This window comes from Hylobates moloch, unplaced genomic scaffold (assembly GCF_009828535.3).
Source record: "Hylobates moloch isolate HMO894 unplaced genomic scaffold, HMol_V3 SCAFFOLD_5, whole genome shotgun sequence".
NCBI classification, from domain to species: Eukaryota; Metazoa; Chordata; class Mammalia; order Primates; family Hylobatidae; genus Hylobates; species Hylobates moloch.
This window is the reverse complement of record NW_026652280.1, coordinates 103,546,828-103,566,326: the sequence shown is the minus strand read 5'-3', so window position 1 is coordinate 103,566,326 and position 19,499 is coordinate 103,546,828. Positions and strand designations below refer to the sequence as shown.

The 19,499-nt window shown below is 45.9% G+C and overlaps 1 protein-coding gene across 6 annotated transcripts in view; it reads left to right on the top strand.

The window, feature by feature from the left end:
* TUFT1 (tuftelin 1) overlaps positions 1 to 19,499 on the top strand; it is a 43,682-nt gene that overhangs the window by 18,704 nt on the left and 5,479 nt on the right. For 3 of the 6 annotated variants that reach the window (XM_058439811.1, XM_032154635.2, XM_058439812.1), the window contains exons 2-8: positions 3,558 to 3,659; positions 4,853 to 4,939; positions 5,479 to 5,568; positions 7,118 to 7,183; positions 10,688 to 10,801; positions 15,275 to 15,403; positions 15,916 to 16,010. In XM_058439811.1, coding sequence (XP_058295794.1) covers positions 3,558 to 3,659; positions 4,853 to 4,939; positions 5,479 to 5,568; positions 7,118 to 7,183; positions 10,688 to 10,801; positions 15,275 to 15,403; positions 15,916 to 16,010 — 683 coding nt within the window. Of the gene's footprint in view, positions 1 to 2,719; positions 2,837 to 3,070; positions 3,146 to 3,557; positions 3,660 to 4,852; positions 4,940 to 5,478; positions 5,569 to 7,117; positions 7,184 to 10,687; positions 10,802 to 15,274; positions 15,404 to 15,915; positions 16,011 to 19,499 lie in introns of those variants that run through there. The other 3 variants (XM_058439813.1, XM_058439814.1, XM_032154636.2) reach the window with 3 other exon arrangements.

Sequence of the window (19,499 nt, the reverse complement as noted above, 5' to 3'; positions counted from 1 at the left end):
GTTGGCCAGGCTGGTCTCAAACTCCTGACCTCAGGTGATCCACCCACCTTGGCCTCCCAAAGTGCTGGGTTTACAGGCGTGAGCCACCGTGCCTGGTCGAGATAGCGTTTTAATAAAAGTGCAGGTATGTCCTGGGAAGAAAGAATTGGCAGCCATTCTGGCTATTTTGAAATCATTTCCTCTTTTTTCTTTTGTAATATTTTCTTGACCTAGATGTCATGGAGCATTCTCTGCGCATTCAGAAAATACCTTTGCTAAGGGCTGTGGCATACAACAGCTCTCGAGGAGTTAACAGAAGGGGTTATTCTTCACAAAACACAAGTAACTGAGAGGCAGATGCCATGGGAGGCCTTGTGACGCTGTGGGAGCTCAGGGAGGGGAAGACGTGTTTCTCACAGGATGCAGGGTAGCATCTTGGAAGATGAGGCATTTGAACATGAACTGGAGGAACTTGCAGATGCCCTAGGTGAAAATGGGAAGAATAGATATTTAAGGCACAGGAAATGATGGGAGCAAAGGCACTGAAGTTGGAAACCATGGAATATATTGGATAGGGCACTGAGAGATGGTAGCAAGAGGTGTGAGTTTACCCAGACTGTGGAAAGCCTTGTATGCCACTCTAAGGATGTGGCTTTTATTTCATAGGAATTAAGTGTTTTCATAAAACCAGCTACTTTGCTAAGGTTGGGAAGGTTTAAGGGCCATTGTGACAGTGTCTTCTGTCTTTCCAATCCAAAAAGTGGGAGGATGCTGATGTTTCAGTGCCACCCCCGTGTGTGGCAGTGAGTAACCTCCATACATTTTCTCATTTTCTTTTTCTTTTCGAGATGGCATCTCGCTCTGTCGTCCAGGCTGGAATGCAGTGGTGCAATCTCGGCTCACTTTAGCCTCCGCCTCCCTGGTTCAAGCAATTCTCCTGCCTCAGTCTCCTGAGCAGCTGGGATTACTGGTGCCCACCACCACGCCTGGCTAATTTTTTTGTATTTTTAGTAGAGATGGGGTTTCACCATGTTGGCCAGGCTGGTCTCGAACTCCTAACCTCAGGTGATCCTCCCACCTCGGCCTCCCAAAGTGCTGGGATTACAGGCATGAGCCAGCACACCCGGCAATATTTTCAAGTAATGTTCAACAAAAAAACCCTCAGTTGGGGGCCGGGCGAGGTGGCTCACGCCTGTAATCCCAGCACTTTGGGAGGCCGAGGCGGGAGGATCAGAAAGTCAGGTGTTTGAGACCAGCCTGGCCAATGTGGCGAAACCCTATCTCTACTACAAATACAAAAATTAGCCAGGTGTAGTGGCAGGTGCCTGTAATCCCAGCTATTTGGGAGGCTGAGGCAGGAGAATTGCTTGAGCCCAGGAGACGGAGGCTGCAGTGAGCCAAGATCGTGTCACTGCACTCCAGCGTGGGCGACAAGAGCAAGACTCCATCTCAAACAAACAAACAAAAAACCCTCAGTTGGATGGTAATATACCCTTTTTACAGATAAAAACACCAAGAGTTAAGTATCTCACCAAAGACTGATTTCTTCTCCGCCAAGTTGGAAGGTTATCTTCTCCAGACATTTGGAAGGTTAAGAGGGTTCCTTAAAACCTGTTACCGGTAAGATGTCATTTATGCAGCTGGGCCTCAAGGCAGGGGATGACCAGATGACCTCAAGATCACTTTGATTCTTGGATAGCCCAGCACCTATTTCTCTTCATTGTCTGGGAGAGGCATATACTCCATCCTCATGCTGTCACAGGATGGAATCCAGAAGGAGCCTGAGATATACTTGGTCCAACTCCTTATTTTTCCAGTGGGAACCAGAGATCCATAGTGGCTAAGCCCCTCATTCACCTCCATGCATAGTACAGGTGATCTACTCTGCCATGTTAGTCCTCTCTCAACGTTATCATCTTCCCAATCTACAGGCCCCTACTTTTCCCTCCTACCACGTTTTTCCTTTCAGGTTTTTAATTTTCCCCACAAAGTGTTGTGTGTGTGTGTTTTTTCTTTTTTTTTTGAGACGGAGTCTTACTCCGTCACCCAGGCTGGAGTGCAGTGGCACGATCTTGGCTCACTGCAAGCTCCGCCTCCCGGGTTCACGCCATTCTCCTGCCTCAGCCTCCCGAGTAGCTGGGACTACAGGCGCCTGCCACCACGCCTGGCTCATTTTGTTTTTGTATTTTTTAGTAGAGATGGGATTTCACTGTGTTAGCCAGGATAGTCTCAATCTCCTGACCTCGTGATCCACCTGCCTCGGCCTCCCGAAGTGCTGGGATTACAGGCGTGAGCCACCACGCCCGGCCTTTTTAAAAAAACCTTCTTTGAAGCCCAGGCAACATGGCAAAACCTCATCTCTACAAAAAATACAAAAATTAGATGGGCATATTGGTGTGCCTGTAGTCCCAGCTACTTGGGAGGCTGAGGTGGGTGGATCACTTAAGCCTGGGAGGTCGAGGCTGCAGTCACGCACACACACACACACACACACACCACACACACACTTCTTTGACTTATGAAAGAAAACCTGCTTCATTCTTTGAAATTAGGTTGATCTCTAGATGAATACCTATTATCTTGCCTGCTTTCACTTGGATAATTTCCATGTGGCTCATAGAAACAGGAGTTTGAATTCAGGTACTTTCCTATAGTTTAGTTCAGGAAGAATATTCTAGTCTTGTAAAGTGCATCAATAACTTGCTGGCTGGTTGTCAGGAGCAGAAATTCTGGATTGAGGATGAGCAGTCCAGGAATGACCTCTCCACAACTAGAGAAAGAAGAGTGCATGCAGTGTGTTCCCTGTAGTCCAAGAACCAGGGTAGCCCTGCTGGAGCTCTACAGAGCCGTGTGCCAGGTAATCTTTGTTGTGAAAGAAAAAACTGTCGGGTGGTCCCAGAGTCACCACCCCAAACACCTGATCTTGGGCAAGGTAATGCTGCCTCCCTGGACTTCAGTTTTCCTAGTCTGTGAAGTGGTGATGATAAGGCCCGCTCCACAGGGCTGGCAGAAGCACCCCTGTACTGGTAGCACTTTGTACCTGTAGACTGTAAAGGTGAGGGGTTATTGTTGCTGTCATTGTTATTATTAGGGCAGCGTGGACATTCTCAGGCTGACTCTCCAGGGTGAACTGACAGGAGATGAACTTGAACACATAGCCCAGAAGGTACTGCGGAATTCTGGTGGGCAAGGCCCCCTCCCCGCACCAGTGCTTCCTTGCTGCTGGCCTCTTACCCAAGTACTGCCTGGAGCCGACTCTGGTGACGTGAGCGTGGGAGCCCCTCCTTTCAGCAACATCCAGCTTGCCTCAGCCTTCTGCACTGCTTTGGGGCAGGAGGAGTCCCCCACTAAAATTAAAACTAAGCTGCTACTTCTGCCCATTTTCCCTGGCCGGTGTTCTTGCTGCTGTGTGGCTTCTGTTAGAAGTTCTGAAACGAATTTTTGGAGAGGAAAGTCAGACTAATCCTTCAAGTCTTTTGAGAAACAGGTCTTCTGCATTAGTTGAGGCGCAGGAGTTCTGGCTTGCCATGTGGTTTCTGAGCCATCTCTCTCTCTCTCTCTCATCTCTCTTTGGCCAGGCGGGCAGGAAGACCTATGCCATGGTGTCCGGCCACTCAGCTGGTCATTCTCTGGCTTCAGAACTGGTGGAGTCCCATGATGGACACGAGGAGATCATTAAGGTAAGCTTAGTTCACCTCCAACTTTTCTCCCTGTCCTCTTCCTCCCTGCACGTATATGAGAGGGAGCAGTTGATGTTGTTGCCAAAGGGAGCTTGTGGTTTGATGGAAGAACCAGACTTGAGCTTCTAGTTCCTGGCAATCTCCTAGAAATATCTTAATTAATACCAGGAGACTACAGTCTGCCTGTTAGCAACTTTGTGCAGCCTGGCCCCAGGCAAGGGGCCCTTACTAGGAGCCTATCCACTGACCATGTTTTGCTGCTAGAGGTTGTGGAGACAGGTAGGAGGTGTGTTTATGGAACTTATATTTTCCCATAATGGATTCATCCTGATGGAACTTATTTATTTATTTATATATTTTTAGTTTTGTAGAGACAGTCTCGCCTTGTTGCCTGGGCTGGTCTCCAAATCCTGGGCTCAAGCAATCCTCCTGCCTCAGCCTCCCAAAATGCTGGTATTATAGGCGTGCACCACCCCACCTGGCTGATGGAACTTATTTAAAAAATAAATAAAATGATTTTTGTTATTTCTCTTTCTTTTTTTTTTATAAAACAGCTTTTTGAGATATAAATCCCATAACATATGATTGACTCAGTTACAGTACAGTTATGTGCTACATAACAACGTTTTGGTCAGTGATGGACTGCGTAGACAACAGTGGTCCCGTAAGATTATTATACTCCATTTTTACTGTATTTTTTCTGGGTTTAGATACATTACCATTGTGTGATGATCACCTACAGTATTCAGCACAGTAACATGCTGTACAGGTTTGTTTGTAGCCTAGGAGCAATAGGGTACACCATACAGCCTAGGGGTGTAGGAGGCCATGCCATCTAGGTTTGTGTGTGTACACTCTGTGATGTTTGTACAAGGATGAAATTGCCTAATGATGCATCCCTCAGAATGTATTCCTATGATTAAGTGATGCATGACTGTATATATGTGAGTGTTTATGCCAATATAGCTATATAGCATTTAGCTAAATTTATTGCATTAGGGTAAATTTCTAGAAGTAGAATTGATAGACCAGTAAGTAAATATATTTTTAGGTTTTCTGATCCGAATCACCAAATTCCACCCAGTAAGTTGGTGGTAACAATTTACCCTCCCACCAGCACTATATGAAGCTACCTATTTTTGTATAGTTAATTTAATTTGAGGTTTCTTAACTAAATGGTGTTCTTATTTCAGGTGTACTTGAAGGGGAGGTCTGGAGACAAGATGATTCATGAGAAGAATATTAACCAGCTGAAGAGTGAGGTCCAGTACATCCAGGAGGTGGGCACCCCTTCCCTCTCACGCAGTGCCTAGGTCATTTCTGTAAATCTCACATTTTTTTTGGCTGTCTTCTTTTGTGGATTCTGGTTTTTCCCCTTCTTTTTCCTTTATGTCTCTGAAATGCCACCATGCCCTCCTGTGTGTCAAATATATAACTTTTGACCCTTCATACCTGATCCATTAATCCACAAATACTTAAGTACTATGTGCCTAGTACTGTCCCAGCCACCTATCGAAAATTACCAGCCACTTTTCACAGCATTTCTTAACTCCCTTCCCTGGCTCATGTTTCTCGTTGGCACTTATGCCCATATAACATATTACACATTTTACTTATTTGTCTTTTGTGTTGTGTGTCTCCCCAACAAGAATGTCAGCTGTAGCTCCACTTGACCAAGGTCCCTCCCTCCATCCTGCAGCCAGTCGTTAGGACAGTGCCCGACTCGCAGTACAGGCCAGGGATGGGGCACAGAGTTGGGTGAGTTGGCATGCTCTCTTTCTCTACCCTAAAGCTCAAGTTTCTTCCCCTCCCCTCCCAGGCCAGGAACTGCCTACAGAAGCTCCGGGAGGATATAAGTAGCAAGCTTGACAGGGACCTAGGAGATTCTCTCCATCGACAGGAGATACAGGTAATAGGAAATAGTCCATGGTTGGGTCCCCACCGAGGAGGTGGGGTTGTGCCAGGCAGTCTCATTTACTCATTACCCAGTGTGTGCTAAATCTAGCATCCGTGCCAGGAATGGAGAAAATAGAGGTGATGCTGGCTTCTCTGGAGCACTCACAATCTGGTTAGGACTCTCCAGCTGATGAGCACTTACATTTACACGTGTCAGCTTAAACATAAGTACACCTGCTCCTGAAACACTGTACAGAAATTGAACTTATATAAATTAAATATCAACAGTTGTTAGCAAAGCCTCTTATCTATAAGGATTCTGTGATCAAGCTTCTTATAATAATAGAATTTTATAAAGCAGACAATCACCTGTAAATCCACACTTCTCATAAGCTGATCTTGCTTAGTTTGGGTGATACCTGTGGTGTAAATTGAAGTCTGTGCCCTAGCCTGTTATTAATCTTGTATATAGTTATATCTAACCTGGGATGGGAAGCTCCTCAAGGTTAGGAGTTCACCCCACCTCACCCCGTGTCTATATCCTCACCCTCCCATTCCCCCCAGGTCTGGGATGTAGAAGGTATCAGTAAATGTTTGTTAGACTGAACAGATTGGATAAGTCTTTCCTGGGATGGATAATCCTGGGATCCTGCTTTTCAGTTTTTCCAAAACTCGAGGACAGAAATGTCTTCAGGAGAGCAGAGCTGTCTCTTTGTGACTTCGCCCTCATCCTTTAGATTCTGAGTTGTATCCTTGATTTGCATTTTGGTTCAGGCAGAGTGTCTTGCTCCAGCAGCAGCCCCTGCCTTCATTCCCTTGAGGGGAACAGTGGCCCAGCAGCTGGTGCAAGGAAAGTTCTTTGTCTTGGGCATGCACTTGTGTGGTGGAACATTCCCTAATTTTTGCTTTGGCTGAAGGTAGGTCTTTCAGTGCCTGAGCTCACATCTGGCTGGTGGGAGCTACTTTGTCAGGTGGCGGAAGAACCTAATGTGTGCAGAGACTGGCCCAAAGTCCAGCTCCCTTGTTTGCACAAACCAGCTGTCATATGATGAATAATCAGGCTTTGGGTCAGAAATAAGTGAAAAAGGGCTCCCCTTTGTAATTTTTGCTTTGTCAAACTTTATCAGGATCCCTGGGGGCAAGGGAAACTCTTTGTTTGTGGCAGGCAGCTGCACGTATTCCCTGGCTAAGAAGAATGGGCTACACATACTTTTCCATCTGCTGAAAGGTTTTAGCCTGAGGTTTTTTTCATCCTCCCTACAAGACTTTCAAGGCCCTTTCAAGGCCACATAACATTTCTCCACCCCCTCTTGTTTCTGTTTTCTCATGGAACACTAGAAATCTTTTTTTCTTTCCCTTCCTTCCCTCTTCCTCTTCTCCTTTCTTCATTCCTTCCCTTTTCTCCCTCCCTTTCTTTTTCTGTCTCTCTCCCTCCCTCCATTTCACCTTCCTCTCCCTCTCCCTGTCCTTCTCTTTCTAAGATTTGAGTGTTAGGAGAATAATGTTTCAAAGTTGGTTGCTTTCATCTGTTTTAACTACCAATTTTATTTTTCTTTGAACAGGTGGTGCTAGAAAAGCCAAATGGCTTTAGTCAGAGTCCCACGGCCCTGTACAGCAGCCCACCTGAGGTAGGTAACAGAGGACACCATGGTGGCTCCGCTTAGGCAGGGGCAGGATTGCCTCCTCCCCATCCTTTTGTTTATTGCTTTCTCTCTCTCTCTCTCTCTCATTAAATACAAGAGTAGTAGTTGACATAAAAATTCAAACAACAAAGAAATATATAGAGTAGAAATTCTCCTTCCCCAATCTCACTCCTTGCAAGTATCCACTGTTAACAGATTGAAGTGGGTGGATCTTTCTAGGGCAGTGTTTCTCAGCCTCAGCTGTTCACTGGAATGGCCTTGCAAGTGTTAAAGGATATGATGCCTGGGTCCCATCCCTAGAGCTTGTCATTTCATTGTTCCAATAGGTGGCCTGGGCATCAGGACTTTTAAGAGCTCTTCAGGTGATACTAATGTTTAGCTAAAGTTGAGTGCCAGTATTCTAGAATATTTTTATATACGTAGACAACCATATTTAAATATCATGTATATGTTATATACACACCATATATACATGATAAATATATGTATATAATATACACGTGCTTTTCTCAACTATAAGATCATGGTAAATACATTATTCTTTGCTTGCTTTTTTTTCTTAACTAAAGAGTATATTATAACCTTCTTTCCATGTCAGTACATATAGATCTACCTCATTCTTTTGAATAACTACATAGTATTTCCTTCCATGGCTGTACTCGATTGATTGACTGATTGATTGACTGATTGATTGACTGACAGAGTCTCACTCTGTCACCCAGGTTGGAGTGCAGTGGCGATCATGGCTCACTGCAGCTTCGACCCCCGGGGTTCAAGCAATCCTCCCACCTCAGCCTACCCAATAGCTGGGACTATAGGGCACGTGCCATTAAGCCCGGCTAATTTTTGTAGAGATGGGGTTGCCCAGGCTGCTCTTGAATTCTTGGGCTCAAGTGATCCACTTGCCTCGCCTCCCAGAGTGCTGGGATTATAGGCATGAGCCACTGTGCCCAGCCTACTTTTTAAATTTTTATTAATGTTATTTTTTGAGACAGGGTCTCCCTATGTCATCTGAGCTGGAGTGCAGTGGTGCAGTCATGGCTCATTATAGTCTCAACCTCTTGGGCTCAGGTAGTCCTCCTGCCTCAGCCTCCTGAGTAGCTGGGACTATAGACACGTGCCACCACACCTGGCTAATTTTTGTATTTTTTGTAAAGACAGGGTCTCATCATGTTTCCCAGGCTCATCTCAAACTCCTGGGCTTAAGTGATCTGTCCACCTTGGCCTCCCAAAGTTTTGGGATTATAGTCATGAGCTACTATGCTTGGCTTCCATGACTGTACTTTATTTTTTATTTTTTGAGATGGAGTCTCGCTGTGTCACCCAGGGTGCAGTGCAGTAGTATGATCTTGGCTCACTGCAACCTCCACCTCCTGGGTTCAAGCAATTCTCATGCCTCAGCGTCCTGAATAGCTGGGACTACAGGCGTGAGCCACCACGCCTGGCTAATTTTTGTATTTTTAGTAGAGATGGGGTTTCACCACGTTGGCCAAGCTGGTCTCGAACTCCTGACCTCAGGTGATCCACCCACCTCGGCCTCCCAAAGTGTTAGGATTACAAGCATGAGCCACTGCACCCGGCCACCATGACTGTATTTTTAAAAAGTGTGTTATTATTTTTTTTGTGATTATATAATACAAAACATTCATATTGTAGAAAATTTGGAAAATTCAGAAACACAGGAAAGTGAAAGAAGAAACAAATATCACTTGTAATCTACTCAGAGAAAAACCACAGTGAAATTTCATCTTTCCCTGAATGCAAATATATATTTACCATGTGAACACATTGTACAGTATGTAGCAATACTTTATAATTGTTTTTTTGTTTCTTTAGTTGGGTATGTTTTTGCATTCGGTGTCTTTGGCTCTCAAGTAGAGGTTGAATCAGACCCACCCATTAGTTCATGACACATCATCCTCATGGGGTCCTGTCAAGGCCTCTCACTGGTTTCAGGTTTTTGTTTTTTGTTTTTTTTGCCTCTCCACCTCCTGCAAGAGGCACTCACTCTAATGAATTCAATATATGGCTAAATATGCCTGTAAAATGTTCAATATACACGATGAACTTGTGCTATATCTTCTTCCCTCTTTGTTCTTGTTTTCCCTGGTACCATGTTTTTTAGGATCTATCTACATTGCTGCATTAAAATCTAGTTCATTGCTTCTGCCTCCTACATATAGTTTTATAACTTTTTTGCTTCATGTTATATTATATGATGAAATAATGTTTTCATGAAAGTTTTCCATGTCATTAAACAGTCTTATGAGAACACTCTTTGAAATAAGTGCATAATAGTTGTGTTCCAGGAGCCTTTTAAAGGCCATTGGCTCAGGTGAGGATTTAGGGAAATTGACTGGATAACTCATGACATCTAGATTTGGAATGCTGTGATTCTAACCACTTGCTTTAGATGTGCAGCTTGGACTTTCTCCTTCCTTTGAATCATCATATTTGGCAAATACATTGTTGGCAACAAATTATAATAACACCTGGTAATATCTGTTTGGCCTCTTTCTTCTCACAAGCCCAAAGCTGTACCGGATGTTATCTTACCTAGTTTTGAGGCAGCCTGTAAGGCAGGGTGTGGTAGGGAGTGTACTGACTGCCTCACAGATAAAGAAATGAAGGCCCACAGGACTTCATTTCTTCATTATCACCCACAGGATGATAATGCAGAGACTGGGACCCTGTCTCCCTCCTCCCAGCCGAGAGTTCTGAGCTCTGGTTTGAAGGCGTTGCTGCTTCCCACTGCGCAAGACTGGGAGAGATTTTTCTATCAGACTCACAGGAAGCTCGTAATCGAAGTGTCTGGTGCCTGTGCAGCAGAGATGGGGGCGAGACCCTACATGTTAGCTCATCTCTAACCACCAGCCCACAGTTGGGTGTGTCTGGGAGAGACTGAGCAGTTACCTCGATGAGACACCTTTTTCCACATCGAATCAGATTCCTGGACTCATTGCATGCTTTTGCCCTAAACCTGTCCATCCATCAGTAACCCTTTATATGCTGCTGTCAGTGCCAAAAGCTGAGAATGGTAAAGGATGTGTTTTTGGACCACACCCTTTGTGATGGGTGCGACATAGTCCCTGTCCTGTGGGAACTCTAGTCCAAAGGGGAACATGGTCTCTGCTCTCAGAGAGCTGTAGGCGGATAGAGGGAAGCAGGACACACACCTACAGACAGCATCCACATATTCGCCAAGAAATCGATTAGTGGATACATACATGAAATATTACTGAGCATGTCCTAAAATAATTCGGTGTTTTGAGGATAGCAGGGTACTTTAGGGTATGAAGGGACAATGTTTCATTGAATAACTCAGAATTCCTGGCTGCCTAAGGTAACTCTCCCCTTGTGTGATGACAGTTCTTTTTTGAGGGTGATCTGGATGAGATGGTCCAAACCAGTGTGTGCCTGGGAGGGGACCTTTTCTTACCGAGTCAGAAACTTGATGGCTTCCCCTTCCCTTCCTTGCTCTGGCTATAGCTGGACACCTGTATAAATGAGGATGTTGAGAGCTTGAGGAAGACTGTGCAGGACTTGCTGGCCAAGCTTCAGGAGGCCGAGCGGCAACACCAGTCAGACCGTGCGGCTTTTGAGGTGAGATTTGGGATTTGGGGAGAAGGTGCCCTAAGGGATGGGCTACTGAATGCAGGTGCCAGTGATGTCTCAGCTTGGACTTCCTGTCTCTCTGGCTGAGTGCCACAAACTGGAAAGGCAAGGCTGTGAAGCCTGGAACGCTTGTCTGCTTTTCCCTCTCCTGGACGTTTATACTGTTTACTGTCCAAGGCCAGCCCATAGTTCAAAGGTCACCTCGGGATTCTCTGCTCTGATGAGTTTGAGGCTGGTGCCCATCTGGGGCAGCTGGTGATTCAGAAGTCATTTCTGTCTGTGTCGTGGTAAGACTCTTGAGACTGTGCAGGCAAGGACTGCTGCTGGCATGTCACCCCCGAGTCTCCAGTGTCTGGCGCAATACCTGGTATTAGATAAGTGCTCCATAAACGTGGACTGGATAAGTGACTAAATCTGTATTGTTGTAGAAAGAACTGCACTCATCGAATTGGAGGATTTTGGGCTCTAAACTCAGCTTTGCTATGCAGAGCTTTGCGGTCTGGAATGAGTATCTTTTTTTCACTCTGCTGCCAAGCTGGAGTGCAGTGGCGCAATCTTGGCTCACTGCAACTTCTGCCTCCCAGGTTCAAGCAGTTCTCCTGCCTCAGCCTCCCGAGTAGCTGGGACTACAGGCACGTGCCACCACGCCCAACTAATTTTTGTGTTTTTAGAAGAGACGGGGTTTCACCATGTTGGCCAGGATGGTCTCCATCTCCTGACCTTGTGATCCACCTGCCTCAGCCTCCCAAAGTGCTGGGATTAAAGGCGCGAGCTACCACGCCCGGCCTGGAATGAGTATATTAATTATTGTTATAGTACAGAAATCTATAAATGGAGAGTAAAAGCCCCCTACTATATGTGAGGTCTTCCATATTTTCTGGAAAATTCTTTGAGTATAAAACAAGGTACATGGGCAGTTTTCTTTCTTTCTTTCTTTGGAGACAGGGTCCCACTCTGTTGCCAGGCTTGAGTGCAGTGGCACAATCTTAGCTCAATGCAACCTCCATCTCCCAGACTCAAGCCATCTCCCACTTCAGCCTCCTGAGTAGCTGGGACAACAGGTGCACACCACCATGCCTGGCTAATTTTTGTGTTTTTTGTAGAGACAGGGTCTTGCCATGTTGCCCAGGCTGGTCTCAAACTCCTAGGCTCAAGCAGTCTGCGTGCCTTGGCCTCCCAAAATGTGGGGATTACAGGCATGAGCCACCACACCTGGCCCGTGGGCAGTTTTCCAACTGCTCTGTGTGAGGTTAACCATCTGTTACCTGCTTTTGTTCTTCCACAAGTAATGTATTCTTTGTGTCATAAATATGTTATGATGGGGTTATATCCTGCCAGGCATGCTGGGAGCTGGTAAAAAGAGAAAGGCCAGCTTGAACTCTTCATTTTCATGGAATTGAGAAGGAGAATTTTTGAGAAGAGGCTTGGCGGTGAGGAAGAAGGGCACCAAGGATGATAAACTGCTTCTATGTTAGCCGAAGTATTATTTGAACAAGTAGTTTAACCTCTCCGAGCATCTGTTTCAACTTTTGGAAAAGGGGCTAATGAAATACACCTTACAAGTTTGTTGTGTAGATTGAGTGAGGTAATATATGCGAGGGCACTTTATTATTCTGAAGGGTTTTAGAAATATAAGATAGTCTATATTTTTCTTAGCAATCAGTTTAACAAGGAGATTTTCCTATTTAAATGGCTTGGACTTAGGGTAATATTAAAATTAGTTTGTCATCTCAGAACAAAGTAGCTCTGTGGTGAAGAGGTATGTTGCATCTATTTCAGATTCCACAATTTGTATAATTCAGTTGGTGATGTATCAGTTGGTGACCAGCAGTTTCCTACCTTTTCCAAACAAAACAGGAGGAAAGGAAGGTTGAGGCTCTAGCACTGATCAGGTTGTGAATTTTGGAAAAAAATTTCTGCACTGAGAGGCATTATGAAGTTGTGGAAATTATAGAAATATTTGCTGGTTTTAATCACACATGGAGGAGTCTGCTGCTCTGGATTTCAGAGCCTGAGCAAAAGTGCCCTGACAGCTGTAGCCCACTGCCCAGAATTTAGAAGGGGTTATTTTTCTTAACCCCATAGTATGCAGCACCGCCTGCAGTAGGAGATGCTTCTTCTTGCTGGGCGCTGTGGCTCACACCTGTAATCCCTCAGGAGGCCAAGGCAGGAGGATCCTTGAGCCCAGGAGTTTGAGACTAGCCTGGCCAACATGGATCTCGTCTCTACAAAAATAAAAAAATTAGCCCGGTGTGGTGGAGCAGCCTGTGGTTCCAGCTGCTTGGAAGGCTGAGGTGGGAGGATCTTTGGAGCCCGGGAGGTGGAGGCTGCAGTGAGCTCTGATTGTACCACTGCACTCTAGCCTGGGCAACAGATTGAGACCTTGTCTAAAAAATAATAAATATAGTACATAAATAATTTTTTTTTTTAAAAAAGAGGTGCTCCTTGGGTCATTCCCACTGTTGGGCTAGGTTGGCACACCTTTTTATAATTAAGAGGTTCCCTTGCGGGCAGGGTTGGCTGGAGCTACAGAGTCAAATGTGGAAGGGGAGTCTGTATTTTTTTTTTAACCTTTTGCTCTGACAGTGGGGTGCAAGAATCAGACCATGGCCTTGTTAACACTGTGCTTGAGCTCACATCAACCTAGGTGCAGTGTTTATTTATGTACATAAATAAACATAAATAAATGTACGTAAAATGCACATAAATAAAATTTTTTTTAAAAAGGCCTTACTTTTAAGTTCCTGCCTATGGGGATGGCCTATTTCAGGTTAATATGGGTCATATGAAGGCTTGTCTCAGTCTTTCCTAGTGAATTGCACTCCTTGGTCTACTTTTCTGAACCTATGGGTAGGAAGGGCAAGATGATCAATTACCATGAAAATAACTTGCCATTAAGCATGGGTTTCCTGTTCTACCGGCTGCTTGCTGTCAAGAAGGATTTGCAGTGAGAGTGAGTTTGCTCTGTACAGGGCTGGCGTGTAGCATGGACACGTCCCATCACACATCACCCTGTGCCGTACTTTCTCCTCCCCAGTTCTGACCTTGGGAGGGGCTGGACAAACTGGCTGCTGATGTTCTGTTTCCCCAGGGCTGGCTGCTAGGCTTTCCAGAAGTTACCTGGATTCTTTTTTAATAAATGATGAGCAGTCAGTGTGAGGTACCTGGGAAGCACTGAAATGGATGGTGAAGTATCTGGGTCCTAGCACTGGCTGTCATTCACTAGCTGGGTAACCTTGAATAGGTCAGTTGACCTTTACTTGTTAAAGCAGAAGGTTGGATTAGATGAACGTCAGTTCTACTCATGATTTTTTGAGTAGTTACTGCATACGAGGTACTGTGGGAGCTCTGGAAGTGTGATGGTGCTCAGGTCTGTGCCATTAGGACACTGACAGTCTACTTCGGGGTGCACAGAGTGACTGGGCAAAATCTGTTCAATGCTATGAGAGGAAAGCCCTGTGTTCCTTGTGTGTCCTCTCCCTGGGCACACAAAGGAAGGGCTCCTCCCCCAGGCTCAGAAGGCTCTCTGGAAGAAGGGACGTCTAAGTGAGACCTGGAGGTTGAGTAGGAGTTGGAAAGACGCAAGTTGGAAGAAAGAAGGCAAGTTCTTTGCTTTCTCATTCTAACATTCTGCTTCTATCCTCTAAATTGGTTTCTCATCTCTGATAAAAGGCAAATTCAGCTGGTCACGGTGGCTCACTCCTGTAATCCCAGCACTTTAGGAAGCCCAGGTGGGCGGATCACCTGAGGTCAGGAGTTCCAGACCAGCCTGACCAACATGGAGAAACCCCGTCTCTAATAAAAATACAAAATTAGCTGGGCGTGGTGGCACATGCCTGTAATCCCAGCTACTCGGGAGGCTGAGGCAGGAGAATCACTTGAACCCAGGAGGCAAAGATTGCAGTGAGCCAAGATCGCGCCATTGCACTCCAGCTTGGGTAACAAGAGTGAAACTCTGTCTCAAAAAATAAATAAATAAGACAAATTCTTCCTGATGCTTAGTAGCCCTTCCAGGTGCCATTTTGGCTGTTGTGTGTGGGCTCTATTGCTGGAGGTGAGGGGGAAGGTGTTGAGGAGACAGAAGAAAGGAACTGGAGGTATCCTCCCTGGGATTATTTGCTTTTGAATTTGTAGGAAAGCCACAACATTGGGTTAAGCTTGGGTGGTGTTGGAGGGTTCATGGGGAAGTTGAAAAGTGGTGCTTGTGGGTTCCAGGTGTCACTTTAAAGTGGACCTCAATCAACTGTGAGCCACTTAACCCTGGAAATAGACTTACTCTGCTGGAGTGCTGAGGTGGTCCTGTGCAGTGAAGGGGAGGTGGTGGTGTGCCCATCAGTGTCACCACCTTTCTCCCATCATGGCTCCAGAGCCACCCAGGTTCCTGGGTTCTTTTCTAAGGTTTTTTTTCCACGTTTGCTCTTTTTTCCACACCATTTAACATATTCCTGCCCCGTGTTTTAGGTCACACTCAGCCGGTACCAGAGAGAAGCAGAACAAAGTAATGTGGCCCTTCAGAGAGAGGAGGACAGAGTGGAGCAGAAAGAGGCAGAAGTCGGAGAGCTGCAGAGGCGCTTGCTAGGGATGGAGATGGTAATTGGGGTATCTTGCTTGTCAGTGCCTGGACTCCTGGGCTGGAAGGGGCCTGCAGGTGGATTGAAACAGTTGCCGAGACCCTTCTTTTCCAAGCATCTCCAGAAAAGTGCACTTCGCAGCTTCCTTTGGCAGATCCCTTAGAATACCTTTTAGCCTTCAAGGAATTAGCCTCTCCCTAACTAGAGTTGATCCTATTTCCACATTAGATTCCTGTACAGATGACCCTTTTAAAGTGCTGGTTTCTCAGGGACTGGCAGCCATAGCTGGCGAGTGGGCCTGCATGATGCAGGGCTGGGTTCTGCCTCAGGGCAGCTGGGTGAGGCTGAGTGAGAGTGGGAAGGGTTCTCCTCGTCGAGGGAGGGCGCCCCATCAAACCAGCTCATCTTGCTGCTCTTTGGCAGCTGTCCAGGCCCAGTAGGGGCTAAGTCCCAGCCTGGCGCCCATCTCACCCCAAATGCAGAAACTGTTGCCATCTTCTCATCCTAGATTTTCTTTTGTGGCCCACCCAGGAGCATCAGGCCTTACTGGCGAAAGTCAGGGAAGGGGAGGTGGCCCTAGAGGAACTTCGGAGCAACAATGCTGACTGCCAAGCAGAACGAGAAAAGTAAGGGCTTGGCTCTTGTTCACGATGAAGTTGGGTTGCAGGGAGGGGAGGGCGGGCCATACAGCCTGTTGCTCCTGTGGTGGCCTGGTCTGGGGAGGAAGCTGGTGCTGATGTCAGATCTTCCAGCTGTGACTCACCGTGAGCTTGCTCAGGGTAGAGCCCCACCCAAGAGATACCATTTGGGAGGCTGCGATCTCCAGGGAGTTCATTTTCCATGGGGTAATAACCTAAAGAAAAGGCTTTCACAGTTTTAGAGCCAAGGGCAAGCAAGAGCTGGTGGAGCATCTGCTGTTGCTGTGTGTCATTCCACAGATTAGTGCAGTGGATATGTTATGCCTTTGTTTCCTCCCAACCGAAACAAAAACTGACTGTAAACCGTTTGAGGGTAAAATTGATTAACAGTAATGCTGATGAAAAATGGAATGAGCAGCTTCATGAGGAGATACTGAACTTCTTGTTACTTGAAGCAATGCAGATAGAAACTGAGAACCACCTGTCAGCAGGGTCCCGTAGGTGATCACTGAGATCCTTTCTACCTCCAAGGTGAGAGGGGTTTGCAAATTCCCTCTGATCAGAGGAAATCAGAGGCCCCAGACAACCAATGAAGCCTACAGAGCAAAGATTGTGCCTTCTAGAACTTCAGGAATTTGGAAATTATGCTGTTGGCAATTAATAAATAAGACCTCAAATGGTAAATCACATTTAACATCAGCATATTTGGTTTGATCGTCATTGTATAAGGTGGACCTTTTTTAGTTCAACAAGACATTATCTGAAGGGCCTTTTAAGGAATTCCAAGATGAACAGGCACAATTCTTGCACTTCAGGGCCCCTCAGTCTTCTGGAGGCATTTTCTCTCCTTTAGGATAACCTAGATTTCACCTTCCTGGCATGGAAAATACACACATCATATTGTAGCCTCCTTTCTGACTGGACTTTATATCAGAATTAATATCAGAATTAGTCAGCACTCCTTCCTCAGTGGGTAGGTGCGCATGGGCAGAGCAAGAGAGACAAAAAGGACTAGATCATCGGAAGCCAGGGCTTGGGAATGGCAGTGACAGCTGTACCATGTACATGCTGATTTTCTACCTAAAAGGAGACTGAGAAGTAGGGCATTGAAGAGCTGAAGGTGGAAATTTAGAATGCTTGGAGTTTAGGAAGGATAAGGGGTAGCTTATGTTGCCTCGTACCCCAAGCAGCATACGCTTGTCAGGCAGAACTGGGGAGTGATGGATTCTTCAGGGGCCCAGACCCCAGGATACTCTCCCAAGTAGCCTGACTAAAGGAAGACTGTTCCTCTACTCATAACACTTCTTACACCAAATATATGGGTTTTCCATACCAAGCACTTCTCCAATTCTCAGTTGATACCAGCTGGGTACCCTACACTTTAATTCAATTCTGAGATGACCCAGAGTTAGTGCAGAACCACAGGTTAAGGGCCAGTCCTGCAAGATTGCCCCTACTTCAGATGCCAGTCACAAGTAGTGGGGTCTAGGGTACCTACACTTCTGTCCAACTTGGCTATAAATTGGGGGTTCCCATATCCTCTTTTCAGGTTTGATAACTTGCTGTAATGGGTTTGCTGTCATAGAATTCAGGTAAACATTTTCCTTGTTTATTTATTTATTTTTTGAGACCGAGTCTCACTCTGTCGCCCAGGCTGGAGTGCAGTGGTGCAATCTCGGCTCACTGCAACCTCTGCCTCCTGGGTTCAGCCTCAGCCTCCTGGGTAGCTAGGACTACAGGGGTGTGCCACCACACCTGGCTAATTTTTTGTATTTTTAGTAGAGACGGGGTTTCACCATGTTGGCCAGGCTGGTCTTGAACTCCTGACCTCAAGGAATCCGCCTGCCTTGGCCTCCCAAAATGCTGGGATTATAGGCATGAGCCACCGTACCTGGCCTACTTATTTTTTTAATTTAAAAATTTTTTCATTAACACAGGGTCTTGCCATGTTGCCCAGGCTGGTCTCAAACTCCTGGGCTCAAGCAATCCTCCCACCTCACCTTCCTAAAGTGCTGGGATTATATTCATGAGCCACTGCACCTGGCCAACATTTCACTTATTACTGGCTTATGATAAAGGATAATATAAAGGATTCAAAAGAACAGACAGATGAGGTACATAGGGCAAGGTCAGCATGTGGATGCATTCACCAAGCTGGAAGCTCTGAACCTCTTCGTTTAGGGTTCTTGTGGAGGTTCATTACATAGGCATGATTGATTAAATTATTGGCCACTGCTGATTAGTTTAATCTCTAGCTCCTATCCCTTGTCCCTTTCCCAGAGGTTAGGGGGAGTTGTGGGGCTGAAAGTTTCAACCCTTTAATCATGCCTTGGTCTTTTTACTAGCCCCATCCTGAAGCTATCTAGGGACCCCAGCCACCAGTCATCATTAGCATACAAAAAGACACTCATCAGTCTTGGAGATGCCAAGGCTCAGGAACCAGGGAATGTGACCAAATATTATAACAAAACATAGGTGCTGTATGTCAGGAACCGGGACAGAGACCCATTGTATATTTCTTATTATTTTACACTGCCCTGTGGGGGATCTTGGCTCAGTTTGCTTAGAAGATGCAAAGGAAGCAACAGTGGTTTGGGAATCAGGAGACCTAGAAACAAAATTATGTGAAGAGGCTTTAAGGAGCCTCAAATCATGTCTTCCTCCTCCAAATCCCTGCCAACAGCTTGATGGTGTTGAGTATAATAATCCCAGCTCCAACTGGGCATGGTGGCTCACACCTGTAATCCTAGCACTTTGGGAGGCCGGGACAGGAGGATTGCTTGAGTTTAAGAGTTCGAGATCAGCCTGGCCAACATGGTGAGACTGTCTCCATAAAAAAAATTTTTTTTAATTAGCCAGGTGTGGTGGCATGTGCCTGTGGTCCCAGCTACATGGGAGACTGAGGTAGGAGGATTGCTTGAGCCCAGGAGGTCAACCCGGCAGTGAGCTATGTTTGCATTACTACACTCCAAGCTGGGCTGCAGAGTGAGACCCTGTCTCCGAAAAAAAAAAAAAAAAAAAAAAAAAGATCGGGGGGTGGGGGGAGATCCTAGCTTCTACTTGAATCTTTCCAGTAACGAGGAGTTCATTACACATGAGACTGCCCACTTTCTGACAGCTTTGATACTGAGAAAGTCTTTCCTGTGTTAATATAAAAACAGCTTCCCTGGAACCATCTACCTGTTGCTTCTAGATTTACCCTCCAGAGTTATCCAGAATGACTTATCCCTTCTAACCTTTCTGAGCCTCAGTTTCCTCACTTAGACTAGGTAATCCCTGATGATGCTTCCAATGTGATATTCTTTTTTTTTTTGTTAGACAAAGTCTTGCTCTGTCTTGCTCTGTCACCCAGGCTGGAGTGCAGTGGCGCCATCTTGGCTCACTGCAACCTCTGCCTCCTGGGTTCAGACGATTCTCGTGCCTCAGCCTCCTGAGTAGCTGGGACTACAGGCACGCGCCACCACACTTGGCTAATTT